The sequence below is a fragment of the Neofelis nebulosa genome, chromosome 4 (genome assembly GCF_028018385.1).
Source record: "Neofelis nebulosa isolate mNeoNeb1 chromosome 4, mNeoNeb1.pri, whole genome shotgun sequence".
Taxonomy (NCBI): Eukaryota; Metazoa; Chordata; class Mammalia; order Carnivora; family Felidae; genus Neofelis; species Neofelis nebulosa.
This window is the reverse complement of record NC_080785.1, coordinates 127,363,999-127,383,759: the sequence shown is the minus strand read 5'-3', so window position 1 is coordinate 127,383,759 and position 19,761 is coordinate 127,363,999. Positions and strand designations below refer to the sequence as shown.

Here is a 19,761-nt window from a genome sequence, read left to right as displayed (position 1 = left end):
ACATAAGCAACAGTTAGTCCCCAACCAGAGACTATATCTGTATGGGTCTGCAATAGTGAGCTTGCTTGGAAATATGATATCAAAACAAGCTCACTACTGCTCCCTTGTCCTTTATGCCAAGGTTGCAACTCCTGGCCTCTGTCTTTTTTTTTTTTTAATTTTTTAATGTTTATTTCTTTGTGAGAGAGACAGAGACAGAGTGTGAGTGGGGGAGGGGCAGAGAGAGAGGGAGACACCGAATCGGAAGCAGGCTCCAGGCTCTGAGCTGTCAGCACAGAGCCTGACATGGGGCCCGAACTCACAGACCATTAGATCATGACCCTAGCTGCAGTCGGATGCCCAACCAACTGGGTGACCCAGGCACCCCTGGCCTCTCTTTAACACAAAGTGTTTGACCACCTCCACCTTGAAGGTTTCGATAGGGAAATTAAAAGATTATTACTGAGTTTCAGAAAGATATATTGGTCAAAAACTTGAAGGAAAATGGAAGTTTATAAAATATAGGTTTAGAGAAAATTATTAGAAGCCTGCTGTAAAAATTGACAAGAATGCGAAACAATACTATTTTTCCTGCTTAAGAGAATTCATAGCCAACTCCTACTGGCAATTCTAACCCAATAAAACAAGCAAAAGTGACTTGTTACAGCCAGCAGTTATATCTGGGTTACCATTATCCTTCACTGAATGATTCAACACTTAATGGAGGTGATTTTTGGTTGCTCAGAGAAGAGATTCTTCTGCAATTATATAGCTCTTTGCTGAGACTCAGCATTGTGTAGTCAAAAGTGTAAGGAGCAAAACACAGAATTCTTGCTGTGAAAATCACTTCTTCTAAAGAGATGCTTCATTGCCATATAATAGTTGGCACTGTGGTGCTTTTACTTTATGGAAATTGCCTTCCTGCCTGGGGCTCTTCATCCAAAAAGAAGTCACTTCTTTGGGTGACTGGGTGGCAGCTTTTATTTATCAATTATTCTGTAATAAATTACACTGTAGTCTACCTGATCATGAATAAATTTTACTTCCTTTTTGACTATTAGCTATGTCAAATTCAGACTGCATGACAGACCACAATGTTTATGAAAACAGAGTATCTCTGCAGCTATATCGTTTATTAATGGTATGTTAGTAACAAAGAAGGATAGTTTGAGTTCTCTCATTCCAGGGGAAGAGCTCTATAACAAAGAAGTACCAAGTGGCTAAAAGTCACTTTTAGTTCGCATGACGTTTGATCCAAACATTTACCTAACACCATCTTTGTCACTGTCACTTGCTCGTGACTCTGGATATTTCAATGAATATAGCAGTGTCTTTGAATTGCAAAATACAGCATAAAAGAAAGTTTTTCTAGAGTTGAGAATGTTCTTTGTATTCAGAGACATCTAATTGTTAACAAAAACAAAATTCAGTTGAGTAACTTTAAAGATCATCTTGGCATTATTTAATGATTCATGAATTGGGCAGCATCCCATCTAGCAAATAGAATGGAACTCTGAAATGCTGTACAAAATGGAAGAGACTTATAGGCACAAGGGGACAGGAACAAGGTAAGAGTGGATTACCTCACCTGTGTGGTCTGTCAAGCGGGTCACTACTGCTGACCAGGAAATTCCTAGTTGCCTGCTTTAAGGTTATACTCCAGGGAGAGATGGAAACTGCAGTTTCGTTATGTATTAAGCCTTGTTTTGCTGATGTGAGGCCTAGTACAAGTGACTCCATTTTGGTCCTTAAAAAAAAAAAAAAGTACACAGTAAATAAACCAATGGTGAAAAGGTGATGAACTTAAGAACATTCATAACACCTGCAGTGACCTCTATCCTAATTATTATTTTATCTATCTGTCTATCTATCCATCCATCCATCCATCCATCCATCCATCCATCCATCTATCAGGAGCACATGCAGGGGAGGGACAGAGGGAGAGGGAGAGAGAGAATCTTAAGAAGGCTCCATGCCCAGTGTGGCACCCTGGGACTCAATGTCACCACTGTGAGATCATGATCTGAGCCAAAATCAAGAGTTGGACACTTAACCGACTGACCCCCTCCCAATTATAAATTTATAGCCCAATAAGTTTGAAATCTTTCAGTTTTTCAATTATGATTTTCCTAAACTGAAATTAGAATAACTAATAACTTGTGACTTTCCCATGAAGAGTCCCATGACTTTTACCTGTTAATTCTATGAATATCACTCTATAACTTGCCTTTTTTACCTAATAGAATGTCATAGATATATGATAGCATTTATGTAACAATGGATACATTATGTACTGTATTATATATCATATATATTTCCACAGAAAAGTTTCTGGAAGTGTTCATACTTTTTTAATGTTTATTTTATTTTTGAGAGAGAGAGACAGAGAGATAGAGCACAAGTAGGGGAGGGACAGAGAGAGAGGGAGACACAGAATCCGAAGCAGGCTCCAGGCTCTGAGCTGTCAGCACAGAGCCCAATGTGGGACTCAAACTCAACAACTTTGAGATCAAGACCTGGGTCGGCATCAGACGCTTAACCGACTGAGCCACCCAGGCATCCCTGGAAGTATTCATACTTTTAACTGTTAGCCAGCAGCGGAGAACATGACGAAATGTGTGTAATCTTTAATCTAATTATTGTTATTAATTAACAAGCTAATTATTATATTTAATGTTCTATCTTTTAATACGTTTAATTATTTTTTGGACTTTTATAGGGATGCATTTTTATTATAAAATGAATAAAAACTAATTTAGAAATGTATGCACTAAAAATTTAGTACGTTTAAAAATGTTAATATTAGATTCAAGAGTCATAAGATTATTTTATATTCTTAACATATGACTTTAGGTAAACTGTATAACTTTACCCCCAGAAAATTATATCTAACTGGTTATCATACAAATAAAAGAAGTCAGTCAGTTCAAAATGACATATAAGGCTGAAACTGCTCTCTTGTTCTTATTTCTTATTCATGGAAAACAAGTACAAAATATGAGTGGTAGGGATCTAGGTCATGGGCCCAGGATTCTGCATTAATTCATCTCATAAAAGTACAAAGGATGATCAATCAACTTTGTCGGTTCTAATGCCATCATCAGAGTGATGGTGAGCTAAAGGAAATTATAAGCTATTTATAAATTTCTCTTAAGTACCTAGAAATATTACTTTGTATTTTATGATTTTAAAAGAATAGGATTGCTTTTTAGGAACTGTATAGTTGCAAGCTTAAAATTCCTGAAATACCTAGGTATTCATGCATCTGGTAGACTATTTGCAACAAAACTACTTATACCTTTTTTATGAATTTGAGTAAATAACATACCACTTCATCTCGACAATGATTATGCATCAGTGTTATTTCTTTAATATGCCTCAGATCTCAATGATTACGGTTGATTTTCTTTATTATGTTCCTCCTGAAAGTTATGAATTGACAAGAGGGATGTTTTTATGAACTCCAGATTTCAGGAGGGGTTGGGAAGTCTAAAGTTTAGTATATGGCTGTTAGCATTTTTAACCGATAAATTGCTTTAGGTTGTACCTTAGAGAAAACAAAAGGAAATATGAGGACAAAATAGAAGAGTTGAAAAAATTGTAAATATGTTGTAAAATAATATAAGGACAGAAAATAAAAAATGAGATATTCCAAACTATGAACTGGTTATACTCATAATACAGCCTTGACCTCTCTGAAAGAACATATAGTGTCTCTGGTTTGTGTGCTTAGTATTCACTAGAAGCTGTTAATGATGGTGGCCCTCCTAGTCACAATAAGATTCTTAAGTGCCGTAGATGATTAAAGAAAAATAAAACCAAACTCAAGTACCAATTTCTGACTCATTCTTTAAAGCCTGCAAAATAACCTTATGTTAAGGTTAATGGTGTGTAACTTTTTCCGATTTATAAAAGTATCTTTTAGAGATAATGCCTCCATACAGAAGGTTTATAGGATATAATGATCTCTTGGTGTTTGCATGCTGACCTAATCTAATTTGTTCATTTTTCCATCATTAGTTCTTTTTGTAGATACTGGTAGTTTCCAAGACTCAGAGGGAGATGAATATTTTAGTTCTCTCACAGCCTGGCTACCAGGTGCCTTGTGAGTAGGGCAGTCTTAGGCTGAAGTTCCCTAGATGAACAAAAGTTTAGTTGCCATCAGATGTACACATGTGCTCATATACATGTGGGTGCACACACATGCAGATAGTACACACATAGTTTTTCCCTCTATTCTTTGAGCTCAATGGAGTCCCAGATAATTGTGATACAACTCTGCAAGAAAGCTTCCCTAGCAGCAGATAGGATGTTCTAGCTCTAGGAATCAGCTCTCCTTCCAATCGGAGTTGGGAAAGAACTCTCATTGCACAAGTGAGTGGAATCGTAAGCCTAGGATGCAGAATGTTTGTAAGCTGTAGGGCTTGCTTGATTTTTATACTCTCTTCATGAAAGGGTATTTGTGTCTGGACAAACATCTTTAATGAATCCACCTATATCCTGAATACCCCTGGTTTTACTATGAAGCATTCTTCAAACATTTACAAGCCACCTGATATTTTAAAAACTAAAGATATCCGAAGTACTTGACATAGCCAGTTCAGCTACATTTAATTAGAAGTTTAGCAAAGTTTTGGTTAAAACCTTTTAAATATTATCTAACCACACTGTAGGATGCAGTAAAATTCAGTTTTAACATCTATATAATTCACAAAGTTTATGCTGTAAGTATTCTAAAGTAAATTTTAGAAAATATAATACTTTGCTTCTGTAGGCACTTGTCAGAACCACTAAAACTTAGGAATATACTTGGTTTCAAGTAGACACTAATAAAATTAATGAGATTTGTTGAAAGTTCTATTTCTGTTACCTTTGTGATTGAAACAAGTGTAGCAATATTTAGATCAAGGTATTACATATTCAGACACACATTTACTTTAAAACGTAATTCAGAAAATTTAATTTCTGAGTTGTCTTTGGGTGAATGAGGAAAAAAATGGTATTTAAAGTTTCATTGGCATTCTGCGTTTATGCAGAGTACATTCTTTTGTGGACATCTGTGTGTTCCATTCATTTATTCAGAAAGATTTATCAAATGTCTCCTATATTTTAGGCAGGCACCATAAGGGTAAATACAATCTGGATCCTGCCTCAGGAAGTGTACAAGTATGTGGACAAGGCAGGTGCAAAATCAACTCTTGAGCCCTTGTTTTGGTTTTATAATTAGTGTGTACTCATTTAAAACATTTGATTAATCAAGTGGATAACTCCATTAAAATCATCCAAAACATGTATATTTTTAAAATCAGTTTTCTATTTTTAAAATATGTAATTTTTAGTTGTAATCAAACGTTATTTATCATTTATTATGCTTTTTTAAAAAACCTCCAAATTTCTTGCTTGTGGTTGATTTTTACCATTGATTTCTAGGCTCGTTGAAACCTATTTTCACATGTGTTTGTGTCATTGGTCTATTAATAAGGAATAAACAAAAGAGCTTTTAATTTACCTGGAAGTACCCCATTTCCTTTCGAAAACATTTTTTCTTGGCACTGAGCACAGTTGACATATATAAGGAATAAATAAAGAGGAAGTAAACAGAAGGAATAGTATTTAATGATAGGAGAAAAGTAGAGACTGAGAAAAAGGTCTACAGATTGAACTTTGATCTGATTGCCAGCTGGATATCAATAGCTTATTTGTTAAAAGCCATTAACAGTCTTCTGTAATTATAAGTATTGTGAAGTAGGCCTGGGAGCTGGAAAAAGAAAAAGGATCTAAGAGGATGCTTTCTGTAATTTAAGAACTCATTTCCTGAAGTTGATCTTTGTTTATAGCTCAGAAATGTCTCAGAATCTCTGTCTCCCATATATTGCAGTTCTTAAATTGTAGAAACTTTGTTATTTGATAATTTTAGTTGAGAATATAATCCATGAATGCTTTCATTCAAATTAGAAGTGAAGGAAATTTTGTGGTTGAGACAATTTTGAATGATGAAGTTTTATATCATCTAGCTGCAGATATTTTTTTTCCCTGAAGATGATGCTCTGTTAGTGTATTTTAGCCAATTCTCCTAGGAAATATTAGTTAAGATCTGATGGAATTAATCAGTGGGAAATTTTCCATATTTGCTTCCTCCATGAAGCAAATTATGATTAATTTGATGTGTTTTATTACAGTTTTATTCTGATGGTCAATAAATATTTTTGAATCTTGAAGATTATTTTTTTCCAAATGGTTGTAGTTACAATAGTTAAGGACGGTGGTTCCAGAAACAGATTCCATTGTTTCTAGACTGAGTTCCATTCCATTTAAGTTGAACTCAACATTTTATTTATAAGACTTTGGGCATTCTGTGTTTCAGTTTCCCTGTATTTAAATGGATGCTACTGTTATGATATTATTATATCTACATCAAGAGGATGTGAGAATTAAACAAGTTCATATGGAAAAGCAATTGTGGCACATAAAAATTGTTCAATAAAGGTTAAAGCCTGATAGCTATTATTATTGATATTTCAGTTATTATTTGTTGATGATAACTCATAAAGCAGTTTCTTCCTTGTGTGAATTTTGGTAAAAATTACATGTACACACACACACACACACATGCAGATTTTCATAGTCAAATAAGTTTATAAAACCCTGAATAGGCAAAATAAATTTGTCTTTATATGCTCGTGTGCATTGAAAAATTTTCAAAGCTGTGTATAGTAGTGTGTATAGATTATCTCTGGTTTACTGACCACATAACCTTTCAGTATAAACACCAGGATAGCTCACAGTGGAGAAGACTTTTAAGGTAGGAAAAAAGTCCAGGTCATTTAGGGTCTATGACTCCTGCATTCTTGAATACGAAAATCCAGTAACACTCCCCAGACATTAAGACAAAACCAAACTAGTTCCATGTATTCCAAGCATCAGCCATAGGGAGAAATACCCCCCAGTAATGCTGGTTGGGATCCCGTAGTTTAGGGGAACCCAAACAGGTTTTGATTTCTTATGAACTGGCCATTTCTGGAGTCCTCTAGGAATGAGGCTGGTGAAATGCTTTTGGTGACTAAAACTCCCTAAAAGGTTTGAGAAGTGGTTAAACAGATTTTTATATATGTAAAAATTCACTGACATGTACATGTAAGTGTGTGTTTTAGTACATCTGTGTTATTTCTCAATTAAAAGAAAAAAGCCCTAGATGACCATCACTGGTATATAATGTGTGTTGTGAGAAATGATTCAGAACTTGACTTCTGTGTTGGGATGTAAGATCATTTTTTCCATCCCTGCAGTTAATTGATCTTGAATTTTGGTATTTTTTTTTCCTTTCTCTCCATTATGAAAGAATTTGAATTAGATGTCATTGCAGTATGCTACTTGTTAAGAATTTAAGATGGTCAGGTAAATAAAGGGCAAAATAAGCAAACAAAAATGTTGATTTTATTCAGGTATATTCCTGTCAGAGCTCAACCACAGTATTGTGCTATTTAGTTAAATAAATGGTATTATTAAAACTATTAATTGGGGCACCTGGGTGGCTCAGTTGGTTTAATGTGCAACTTCGGCTCAGCTTGTGATCTCACCACTTGTGGGTTCAAGCCCCGCATAGGTCTCTGTGCTGACAGAGCAGAGCCTAGAACCTGCTTTGGATTCTGTGTCTCCCTCTCTCTCCCTCTGCCTCTCTCTCTCTCTCTCTCTCTCTCTCTCTCTCTCTCTCACACACACACACAAATAAATAAACACTTAAAATTAAAAAATATTAATTTATCCAACATAATTATTAATTAAAGTTGACATTTTCCAATAAAATCAATTTACTTATAATAAAAATCTACATTTCTTTGATCTTCGGCAGGGAATATGAATTAAGCAATTCCTCTAAGCAATTCTTTTGTCATTTTGGTGACATGAAAAAGAGTTTGAATGGATATGGCCATAACGTATATTTCCTTTGTTTTCAGAGCGAAAAGCGATTAACAGTTATTTCCGTATTACTGTGTTTATGACACTTGTAAATTGATTGGTGGTATTAGCCAAGTGGGGTGATTGAACAGAAGCCTTTGAATTTCTTTGTGTTTATCCTTTCCCAGTTTGCAGGTGTTAGAGTAATTCTGATCACAATTTAGGCTTATGGAAATGTGCTGGTCTTCCTCCCGGTAAAACCTAATTCCTGAATCCAGGGAATAGTTAACCCTGGCCTGACAGTCGCTCTAGAACGAGTTTTGTAAAGGGACACTTGAGGTCAGAGGGAAGTGAAGGTGACATCTATCCCATCATGAAAATGTCAAATGGCCTTATATGAGACACTCTCTTGTAACAGCTCAGTGATTCCTAAGCCCTTTTAGTGTGAGGAGAAAATAAAAATTTAAACAATTCCAAGTTATAGCACTGTCCCAGCCTATTACACAAATCCATTGAGTTATTTTTAAAACTACAATTTGGATGTCAGTGTCATAATATATCCCTTCCTGCTGACTATAATAAAAGTTGCTGGTCTATTTCAAGCTTCCTGAGGAGAAAAATGTTGTTTAATGATTTGGCATGCATGAAGTTAATTCTGATCTCTGAAATTCATAGTGTCTGAAACAACTTAATGCTGTTTCTTAGTGAACAGGAATGTCGACACAGCACTTTTGGGGGGCTGTTTACATTCCATGCCTTCTTTAGAAATGGCAGGCTGTCGCTGACATGGCTGCTTTGTGTAAGCTGCTGCTGTAGAAATGAGAGTTTTTAAACATAGTGACCCTAAGAGTTGCTTTTTTTTCTTTAGACTTGCTTTGTTGTCTTTGCCCCTGAGAAAATTCACCTGAACATGTTTTTGAATAGTGACAGAAAGTGCCAAGATGTGAAAAATGTCACCAAGATAAAATTTACTATTCCCAACCAGCTGCCTTTTTAAGCTGCTTTTGGTCCATTCACTACACTATCAGATTTTATTCATTTTACAGGAAAGTAGGAATCTCTTTATTTTGGAATTCGGGAATATAAATTTGTGGTATCTCATTTGCTTAAAGGAAAAAAATGATTTATGATACAATGGGACCATTAGAAAACCAGAGTGTCAAAGGTTTTGAGTAAGCATGACACCATTACTGTCAAGTATAAAAAAACAAGTGGTTATTAGGAATTATTATTATTCAGAACATAGTAACAATAGCTGAAGCCTTTTGATGCTTACTTTAAAATCATTTGTGTTTCTGTTCAGTTTAGAGTGTCGGCATATATGCATAAATGTAAATAATAGTCCAAAGTGACTATGTACTCTTACCACATTTTATTTCTCTTTGCCTTTCTGTACTTTATTAATGGAATTTAACAGACTCCAATGGAAACATTATATAAAATCAGTGAATTAAGAATCAAAGCATAAAAAAATACCAAAAGACATCCAGAGGTTGTACTAATAGCTACCCAGATATAAATAATTACTGTAAATTTGGCTATTTCCTTTAGTTGGACCATGACATTACAAACACATAAAGCAATAAGGATCAAATATTGTATTTATGATGAACTTGTGCTGGATATGAATGGATATGGCCATACACATACACACACATACACTTACATTCAAAGGGACCTCAAAATTCTTTTTATTTATTTTATTTTTATTTTAATTAAAAAAAATTAATGTTTATTTATTTTTGAGACAGAGACAGACCATGAATAGGGGAGGAGCAGAGGGAGAGGGAGACCCAGAATCTGAAGCAGACTCCAGGCTCTGAGCTGTCAGCACAGAACTCATTGTGGGGCTGAAACTTACAACCTGTGAGATCATGACCTGAGCCAAAGTCGGGTCAGACGCTTAACTGACTGAGCCACCCAGGTGCCCCTCAAAATACTTTTAAAATGCTTATTTATTTTAAGAGAGAGAGAGAGAGAGAGAGAGAGAGAGAGAGAGAGAGAAGGTGGGGGAGGGGCAGAGGGAGAGGGAGAGAATCCCAAGCAGGCTCTGTGCTGCCAGCCCAGAGCCCGACATGGGGATTGATCCCAGAAACCGAGAGATCATGACCTGAACCGAAATCAAGAGTACATTGCTTAACCGATTAGCCACCCAAGTGCCCCAGGACCTCAGATTTTTCTGAATGTAGTTGCAGCAGAAGAGGTCTGATAGCATGGTAGCCTTAAGGGACACCTTCTGGCTATTTTCTGTTTCCATGCTAAAAGTATGCCAGTAGATGTAGTCTACCTTTTGCTAAAGAAATCTCCTTACCATACTGGAATATTTTAGGCTTACTTCTGATTTCAACAGACTGAATGGCCACAGTATAAATGTCTTTATTATAGAAATGCTAAAACATACCCAAAATAGACAGAGTAGTATAAAGAATCCTTATATGCATATATTACACAGTTTCTGCAATTCTCCATATGGTAGGAATTCTTTTATTCTTTTTTCCCTACATCAGTTAGCTACTTGTGCATTCATGCCATGTGAAAGCAGATTAATTTGTATTAAGTGTTTGTTCTTTTTTTCTAAAGTTTATTTATTGTTGTTCTTTTTTTAAGTTTATTTACTGAGAGAGAGAGAGAGAGAGAGAGAGAGAGAGAGAGAGAGAGAGAGAATCCCAAGCAGGCTCCATGCTGCCAGTGCAGAGCCCAATGCGGGACACAAACTCAAGAACCGTTAGATCATGACCCTACCTGAAACTAAGAGTCTGATGCCTAACTGACTGAGACACCTGGATGCCCCCATTTACTGTTGTTCTTAAGTCTACAAGAGAAAAGCATACAAATTTATTAAAGTAAGCTTTATGTGACACACAAATTTTCAGAAGGAAATGAGGAGCTGAAGAAACATGTTAATGCTAGATTTTATGAAGAGCAGAAAGTTGTGGAAAATGTAATAGAAGAGAAGGAGTCTGGGCTGAGTGTCCAGTGCTGTGGAAACCTTTAGCAAGGTCTGCTCATTCAGATTCATCTCCTTGCCCCTCTGTCTTCAGAGGTAAGAATGCTCTGTTTCCCTCCAGGTATAGGGAGAGCACCTCTCACAGGTGGGTTTTAGACCTACGTCAGAGGAAGCTCAGAATCCTTCTTGCACTGCCCTTTCTAAAATTTCTTCAGCTTAAAGAAGGTGTTTGAAGGGTGCTGTATCTGGGGGTGGCATATCCTGAGACTTGTCAGGTGATACTGGTGATTTTAACCAGTCTGGACCGATAGTGGCTGGGCCAACTTTTGCAGTTACGTGCAGCCGACAGGTCATCTGGGGCTGGCTCATCTAAGAGGGCTGCCCTTTCACACTTAGTGGCTGCCTGCCTATTGGCCAGGAATTACAGAGGGTGGTGGAGTAATATCTCTCATCGTCCAGCAGTCTAGCTGAGCAGCTAGAGAGAGAGGCAGAGAGAAAGAATGTACCATTCTTCTGGAGGCCTAAGCTCAGAGCTCGTTCTCTTGGTCAAGCCAGATTCAAGACGTTAGGAAAGAGCTTCTTGGTGGGAGAACCTGGAAAGTTGGATGAAAAGCACGTGGAGACACGGAGGGGAGGAGTAATGAAGCTTTTTGTTATCAATCTACCACATTGCCACCCTTTAAAAAAATTTTAGAGTATTTTAAATCTATATCATTTCACCACTAAGTACTTTAGTGAATAGTCTTATTTTTTTCAGTAGTTAGATGTTATAGCTATTGTAGAAGTCATACAAATTAACCATATTCTTTGGATCAGAATATTATTCCTGGATGTTGTACCCTAATTATCAGTAACAGCAAAATTATCAACTGTCAGTACTAGTAGTAAATGTCATTTGTTATTCTGTGCTAAACATACGTTACCTCACTTAACCCTCCTAAGGGCTAAAACTCTTCATTTGTAGAGATGAGCAAGAGATGTTGTTGTATAAACTGCCGAAGGCCACATGGTAGTGATAATGTTTTGGGGTGACGGTTGGGGGAGTGTCCAGAACCGAGGACCAAGAAAGAATTCTTTTATTTTTAAGAGTACTTCTTTTATTCTTTTTTAAAAATGTTTTATTTATTTATTTATTTATTTATTTATTTATTTATTTATATGTAATTAATTGTCAAATTCATTTCCATACAACACCCAGTGCTCATCCCAACAGGTGCCCTCCTTAATGCCCATCACCCATTTTCCCCTCTCCCTCACCCCTCCATCAACCCTCAGTTTGTTCTCAGTATTTAAGAGTCTCTTATGGTTTGCCTCCTTCCCTCTCTGTAACTTTTTTTTTTCCCCTTCCCCTCCCCCCTTGGTCTTCTGTTGAGTTTCTCAGGATCCACATATGAGTGAAAACATATGGTATCTGTCTTTTTCTACCTGACTTATTTCACTTAGCATAACACTTTCCAGTTCCATCCACATTGCTACAAATGGCCAGATTTCATTCTTTCTCATTGCCAAGTAGTATTCCATTGTATATATAAACCACCTCTTCTTTATCCATTCATCAGTTGATGGACATTTAGGCTCTTTCCATAATTTGGCTATTGTTGAAAGTGCTGCTCTAAACACTGGGGTACAAATGCTCCTATGCATCAGCACTCCTGTATCCCTTGGGTAAATTCCTAGCAGTGCTATTGCTGGGTCATAGGGTAGATCTATTTTTAATTTTTGGGGGAAGCTCCACACTGTTTTTTAGAGCGGCTGCACCAGTTTGCATTCCCACCAACAGTGCAAGAGGGTTCCTGTTTCTCCACATCCTCTCCAGCATCTATAGTCTACTGATTTGTTCATTTTAGCCACTCTGACTGGCATGAGGTGGTATCTCAGTGTGGTTTTGATTTGTATTTCCCTGATGAGGAGTGACGTTGAGCATCTTTTCATGTGCCTGTTGGGTATATGGATGTCTTCTTTAAAGAAGTGTCTATTCATGTTTTCTGCCCATTTCTTCACTGGATTATTTGTTTTTCAGGTGTGGAGTTTGGTGAGTTCTTTATAGATTTTAGATACTAGCCCTTTATCCGATAAATCATTTGCAAATATCTTTTCCCATTCCATCAGTTGCCTTTGAGTTTTGTTGATTGTTTCCTTTGCAGTGCAGAAGCTTTTTATCTTGATGAGGTCCCAATAGTTCATTTTTGCTTTTAATTCCCTTGCCTTTGGAGACGTGTCAAGTAAGAAATTGCTGTGGCTGAGGTCAGAGAGGTTTTTTTCTTGCTTTCTCCTCTAGGGTTTGGATGGTTTCCTGTCTCACATTCAGGTCCTTCATCCATTTTGAGTTTATTTTTGTGAATGGTGTAAGAAAGTGGTCTAGTTTCATTCTTCTGCATGTTGCTGTCCAGTTCTCCCAGCACCATTTGTTAAAGAGACTGTCTTTTTTCACTGGGTATTCTTTCCTGCTTTGTCAAAGATGAGTTGGCCATACATTTGTGGATCCAATTCTGGATTCTCTTTTCTATTCCATTGATCTGTGTGTCTGTTTTTGTGTCAATACCATGCTGTCTTGATGATTACAGCTTTGTAGTAGAGGCTAAAGTCTGGGGTTGTGATGCCTCCCGCTTTGGTTTTCTTCTTCAATATTACTTTGACTATTCGGGGTCTTTTGTGGCTCCAAACAAATTTTAGGATTGCTTGTTCATCCTTGGTGCAAAAAAGGTGATTTTATTAAAGCATGGGGACAGGACCCATGGGCAGAAGGAACTGCTCTGGGGTTGTGAAGAATGGCTAGTTTTATACTATGGAGAAGAGAGGTCGACTCAAAAGGGAGGCCTCCAGAGGGACTTTGATATGCTAAAGAGGACTCCTAAGTTAACTGAGGCCTTGCTATGGTCATGCTAAGGTTGTTTTCCCTCTAGTAAGGCATTAACATCAGGATGGTAGAGAGTTCCTGGAGAAATGTTATACTCTGTATTTGTCTCAAGTATTTGTCAATGGGTTGCAGGTTATGAGGATATTTAATTTTACCTGCCGTTTCCTTCTTGCCTTTGTTCCCCATATCATTATGGACGGGTGATGTTGGGGCTCCAGAAAACTGAGTCTATAGGTTTCTGCAGATTAGGCTATTGATAAGATTTCCTTTTTCTTGTAATTTACTAAGATATTTGTAAACTGATGGTGACCCAGGTCCTGTATGACTGTGATTTCTATCAGTTGGCCATTTGTTTTGTTTGCTTTCCTTTGTCCTTGGGCAGCCAGGGGTGCCTGAAGAATATCACACACATCCCACACACACACGGATGTGCTAGCTTGCACTTTGTCCTCAGCCCACCACATGCTCCCTCATCAGTAGTAAGTGATGGCTTATGAGCCTACAATATTCTGATTCCATTTTTCATGTTTTTATGCCCTCACTATACATCACTGTCTCCTATTAGCTGACCTGTGGGCCCCAGTATCTTTGCATGTACTTGGTAGGTGAGGTAGAATGGACATAGGAGAAGCCAACTTCGTTTTCCATTCCCTAAAGCAGAAGATGAATTGAAGTTAGGAGAGTAAGTTGTTCCTAGATTTACCACAGTGGAGCTATTTTAAAAACATAAGGGGATCTTTGAGGTCATTTTGTAATATTAATGATGTATGTGTATTAGAGGCTATTATGTGGGGGGAAGCAAAGAACTTGATTTCCTTACTGTTGAATTAGAACTAGGCCATACAGGGAACATGCCTGTCCATGTTTCTGTTCTGTCCCAGAACCAGTGTGTTCTTTTATTTTTAATTGTTTTTTAATCTTTATTTTTGAGAGAGAGAGAGACAGAGTGTGAGTGGGGGAGGGGCACAGAGAGAGGGAGACTCAGAATCCTAAGCAGGCTCCAGACTCCGAGCTGTCAGCACAGAGCCCAATGCGGGGCTCAAACTCATGAACCATGAGATCATGACCTGAACTGAAGTCGGATGCCCAATGGACTGCACCACCCAGGCACCCCTGTGTGCTTAATCCTTATCCTCCTGTCATGCTTTAAAAGCTAAGGCAGTCAAGAAGGGTCAATTTTACATGACACCGTATATGATTCTTTTGAGTTAGATGTCAGAGATGGTTTTCTTCTTCCCAAAGATGAGCTAGGATAGAAGTAAAATTAAACCCATGAAAATTCATTGATTCTTTTTTGGATCTGAGTTAACGTCATTAATATAAGCAATTAGCCATCAGCTTTATGTGATTGGGCCTCAAAATATTCTAGTGTTATTTTCTTCTAGTCTTACTGTCATTTCTACCCTAAGTTCCAATAATTGCCTTTATCTTTGAGGCCTGATGTGAGGCATTAGGTTAACATTCTTTGAAGAAAGATAAATGGGAATATAATGTTATTGCTACCTTACTGTTGCAAAGCATAATTACTACATAGTATGCCCTTTTGCATTCTGACAATGAAATTATGACTGGCATTCCTGTTTTAATATGAAAGCTTTTTTGGGGCTATCATCATCACTTAATGGAGTCTTGCCTGCAAGGAGTCACATTTTAACTTCCAATGACTTTTATCTAACAACCGCTTAACATCGAAGTCTCTGGTGAATTGAAGCTAATCCCTGCAGGAGAATAGGTCAGATACAGAATTAACCATTCCATATTCTGGAAACTGTTGGTGTCATTATTGTTATGTCTCTTAATTTATAGCCTTATTTTAAGTCGAGGATTCAATGTGGCATCCTTTTATGGGAGAGAATTTCCCTCATCAAGACCATGTAGTTAAAACCATTGAAATTCCCTAAATCAGATCATCACTATTGAACAATTAGTGCCTGCAAGTTATTTTACTATGGCAATCAGACACCATTGAGCTCACTAGCCTAAATCAGGAATTAATGGAAATTGAGCCTGTAGTCACTTATGTGGCCATCTAGTATTTCTATTTTCTGTTTCAGTATAGTGTGATGTATGAATATGGAAATATGGTCGCCTAAAAGCATCATGGTTTTGAAAGCCTTTGTCCCTACTAACAGAGGACAAGATCATTAAACAAATACATGAAATGCCCTTAGTGAAATTAGCATTGAATATTAATGGGACAGAATATTAAGTAATAGATTATAGGTAAAGAGTGACATATAAGCATAAATAATGAATTGAGATGACTGTTATCAAAGTATTTCAAGAAGAGAGAAGGAAAAGGAAAATTCAAAGGACAAGGTATTAGTATTTTCTTGTTTTTTCATCTTAGTAATAGCTATGTAGTTCAATATCTCCCACCTTTGTACAAATATACAGAACTCAATTTTTATAGATAGGCAATATTCTGATTTTCATAAATAAAGTGATTTTCCACATTTTGTTGATGAGAATAATTCATTTTATCAAGAAAGTAGGTGCCAATGCAATGATACATTTGAGAATATTTTCTATCACCAATGTAAGTTATTTTTCATTTGGGGAAATTTTCTGAACTACACAAAAATAACTTTTTCCCAGTTCCCATTTTTATAGATGGATCAATTGAGATCAGAAAACGCAGAGTAGGAGTGCCTGGGTGGCTCAGTCAGTTGAAGATCTGACTTTGGCTCAGGTCATGATCTTGCAGTTCCTGAGAGTTTGAGCCCCACATGGGCTCTGTGCTGACAGCTCAGAGCCTGGAGCCTATGTGTGATTCTGTGTCTTCTTCTCTCTCTCTGCCCCTCCCCCCCTTCTCAAAAATAAATAAACATTAAAAAAATTTTTTAAAAAAGAAAAAAAGAAAGAAAATGCAGAGTAAAGCCATTACTCTAATTCAACATTTTGTGGTGCAAGTGGGTGGGGTGGGATGGGAGCTTTTTCCTTTGTAATCAATATAACTTTCCTCAAATTAAAATACAAACGGGATTTTGTATTTTCTGATTTTCAAAATTATGAATAAAACAGCAGAACAGCAGCATCAGTTACTATTTTAAATGTATAGTGTTTTATACTATGCATATATGAAAGATGCCAGTGCATGATCTCTTCAGGTAAAAGTTGAGGTAACATTAAAAAAAGTCTATATACTTGGAATTAAATATAGATTTGATAGTTTGTCTGGCTCTGTGTTCATTAATTTCTTTGTACCAGTTCTAAGTGAATAAATACAGTAATAGTTTGTTTTTATGGAAAAAGAAATTGATACATCTGGAGAACAATCACATTTTGAGCAAATTTATTTTTAAAACTGCATTATAAACAGTGTTTAGATGTCTACTATCACAGTGTTTCAGAAAAAAAAATTGAAATGGTATGAGAACGTAAAGGAAAATTGACCTTTTAGTGTTTATTTCTTTACAGTATGGAGCGTATTAACATTCTGCTTAAATGTAAAGTAAATGAAGACATTATTTTCTGCTTCGCAAACCCCAAATTTGTGAAATTTAGTTAAAGTGGCTGGGGTTTTTTCCATGTGTCCTTCATTTTTCCGTTCCCTATATCTTGCTGTTCACCTTTTATTAGTGTCATAACCTTGCATGTGAAAAGTTGTTTTGCCAGAAAAATCAAAGAGTAAATTTGTGATGTTTCATAAATGACTCAAATGGGGTTAGATGACTGCTATAAAGAATTGGTTGAAAAAGAGCCACATTTTGAACAAAATGGCTTGTAATGAATTTATCCTCAAAGTCCCTGACACCCACCCCCATTCGAGTTTCCTTGAGTGCTTTGAAGCAAAAAACTCCTCTGGCTGAAAAACCTAATTCATTGGAATGGCCTGTGGTTTGCAGTATAGCCTATACCAACTTTGTTAAAAAACAAACAAACAAACAAACAAACAAAAAACACACAAAAAAACACGTAGCAAAACTACATTATGTGGAGTTACTAGAAAACAGTTTCATCAAGGGGAAAATTATTGCAACAGAAACATTTATTTATACTATATTGTTGTTTCAGAGTATATGAGCTTAAAGTATATGTCCTTCTGTTTCTTTTTGGGTTTCCAGGTGAATTACACTCTCCTCAGCTTTAAACCAAAAGTAAAAGGAGACACTACAATTTTCATTCTTCCTGAGTTGCCTCCTTCCTGAAGAGCAATGGAGATAGGTGGAAGAGGATTAATCATATCTCTAATTTGTTTCCTGTTCAAATTCTCCACAGCCATTGAAATACCACTTTCAGGTAAAGTGACAGCATTCAATACCTACTTTATGGAATTTCATTTGTATTTGCATTTTTAAGTAGAATACTTGTAGCTTGAGGATGTGATTTTTCTATCATATTTCTATTTATTTTCCCGCAGTCTGTCATCAGAATTCATCACCATCTTTTTTAAAATTTTGATGGTTTGTATTTGGATGCTTGCTATAATTATTTTGCAGCTCAGGCTTTTTGCCTCTTATGCAAACTTGTCACCTAACAAGAAACATGACCTATAGATCAGGTGTTTTGCTGTCAAAGATATTCTTCACTGTTATCAACAGCTGTTAGTTTTCTAGGTTTAGTTTATTTTGGGGAGTGTTATGATTCAGAAATTAATGGTATTAAACCAATTATGATAAAAAGAAACTAAATACACTTGGTATCTTTTTTTTCAAAATGATCATATATTTACAAATGAAAACAATGGGAGCGCCTGCATAGCTCATTTGGTTAAGCCTCCTTCTCTTGATTTTGGCTCAAGTCAAGATCTTATGCTTCATGGGATGGGCCCTGTGCTGACACTGCAGAGTCTGCCTGAGATTCTTTGCCTACCTTTCTCTCTGTCCCTCCCCCACTCATTCTCTCCCCCTTTCTCTCTCTCTCTTTCTCTTTCTCACTCTCTCTCTCTCTCTCTGAAAATAAGTAAATAAACATTAAGAAAAGAATGAAAGCAGTCAATTCAGAAAACATTAAAAAGCCATTTTTATACAACTAAAAACATAAGATGATATCAACTCTGAAAATGTAGAGCCTTCAATAGTGTGAATTCATATCCAGAGGTCAGTAGTTTTATGGAAATGTATATCATAACGTACATTGGTTAAAAAATAATAAATCTGCAAGCACAGTTTACGTGATACTGTATCAGCTACATAATGTAGAGATTTGGGGAATTTGTCTTGTGTTATAAGGACATGGGATACAAAAGACCCTTGAGAGGTTATTTAGATATTTTTATCCATATGCTTCCTGTATTATCCCTGCTGTCTTTTCCATATGTGATTTGGAGATTTATAATACAAGAGGTGTAGCTTGTTTAATTGAATCTTAGCTTTGGAAATGATCTTCGCACATCATCTAAGTTCTAGACAATTAGACGAGTTCAGCAAGCTGAATAAACATTAAGAGAAGTGCTAACTCTGAACTAAAACTTTTCTTCTGAATTACCCAGTCTGAATGTGAATAGAAAAGGAAGTAAGTCTCTGAATGTATAATATAATGTGTTTTTAAACCGTTTTTCTGAGGGCTGCCTTAAATTACTTCACACAACAGTTGCACATCACACACTTTGGGCAGCCCTACCCTATTAATTCAGCCCTAAGTGAGAATCCCTTCTCCAGTGTCTTTGACAGAGGGTCAAGTCTCTCTTTGAATATTCTTACTTCTTAAGAAATTCCACTTATCTGTTCTGTGGATATACTCTGAGCCTACACACAATATATACCAGCCTCACTGTAAACATTCTGTTCAAGAGCTGGAAATAATTCATCTTCAGTAGATTCTTTTGATTTGAGTGCAGTCTCAAATCAAGAGCAACATGCTTGGTGATCCTTGTGAGAAAGGGGTTAATAATCTTATATTCCCCACCACTGCCCCAGTAGCAACAAAGATGCCCTGAGATTTCAGACTCAGATTCCTGACCATACTCTCTTAGAATATACATTTTCAAATTTCCATCTTTTCTCATTTAGTTCATCAGTGGTAAAGAATTTGCAAGTTTATATTAATCCATAGCATACATTTTTATTCTGGTTGTCTCAATTGCTTATGCATTTTCATGCTCTAATGTCCTTAGACAACAATTGTTATAAAATATTAA

The 19,761-nt window shown here is 36.4% G+C and overlaps 1 protein-coding gene across 13 annotated transcripts in view; it reads left to right on the top strand.

Moving 5' to 3' along the window:
* CHL1 (cell adhesion molecule L1 like) overlaps positions 1–19,761 on the top strand; it is a 201,534-nt gene that overhangs the window by 104,773 nt on the left and 77,000 nt on the right. For 12 of the 13 annotated variants that reach the window (XM_058726201.1, XM_058726192.1, XM_058726197.1 and 9 more), the window contains one exon: positions 17,747–17,921. In XM_058726201.1, coding sequence (XP_058582184.1) covers positions 17,837–17,921 — 85 coding nt within the window. In that variant the 5' untranslated portion in view covers positions 17,747–17,836. Of the gene's footprint in view, positions 1–10,807; positions 10,919–17,746; positions 17,922–19,761 lie in introns of those variants that run through there. The other variant, XM_058726202.1, reaches the window with a different exon arrangement.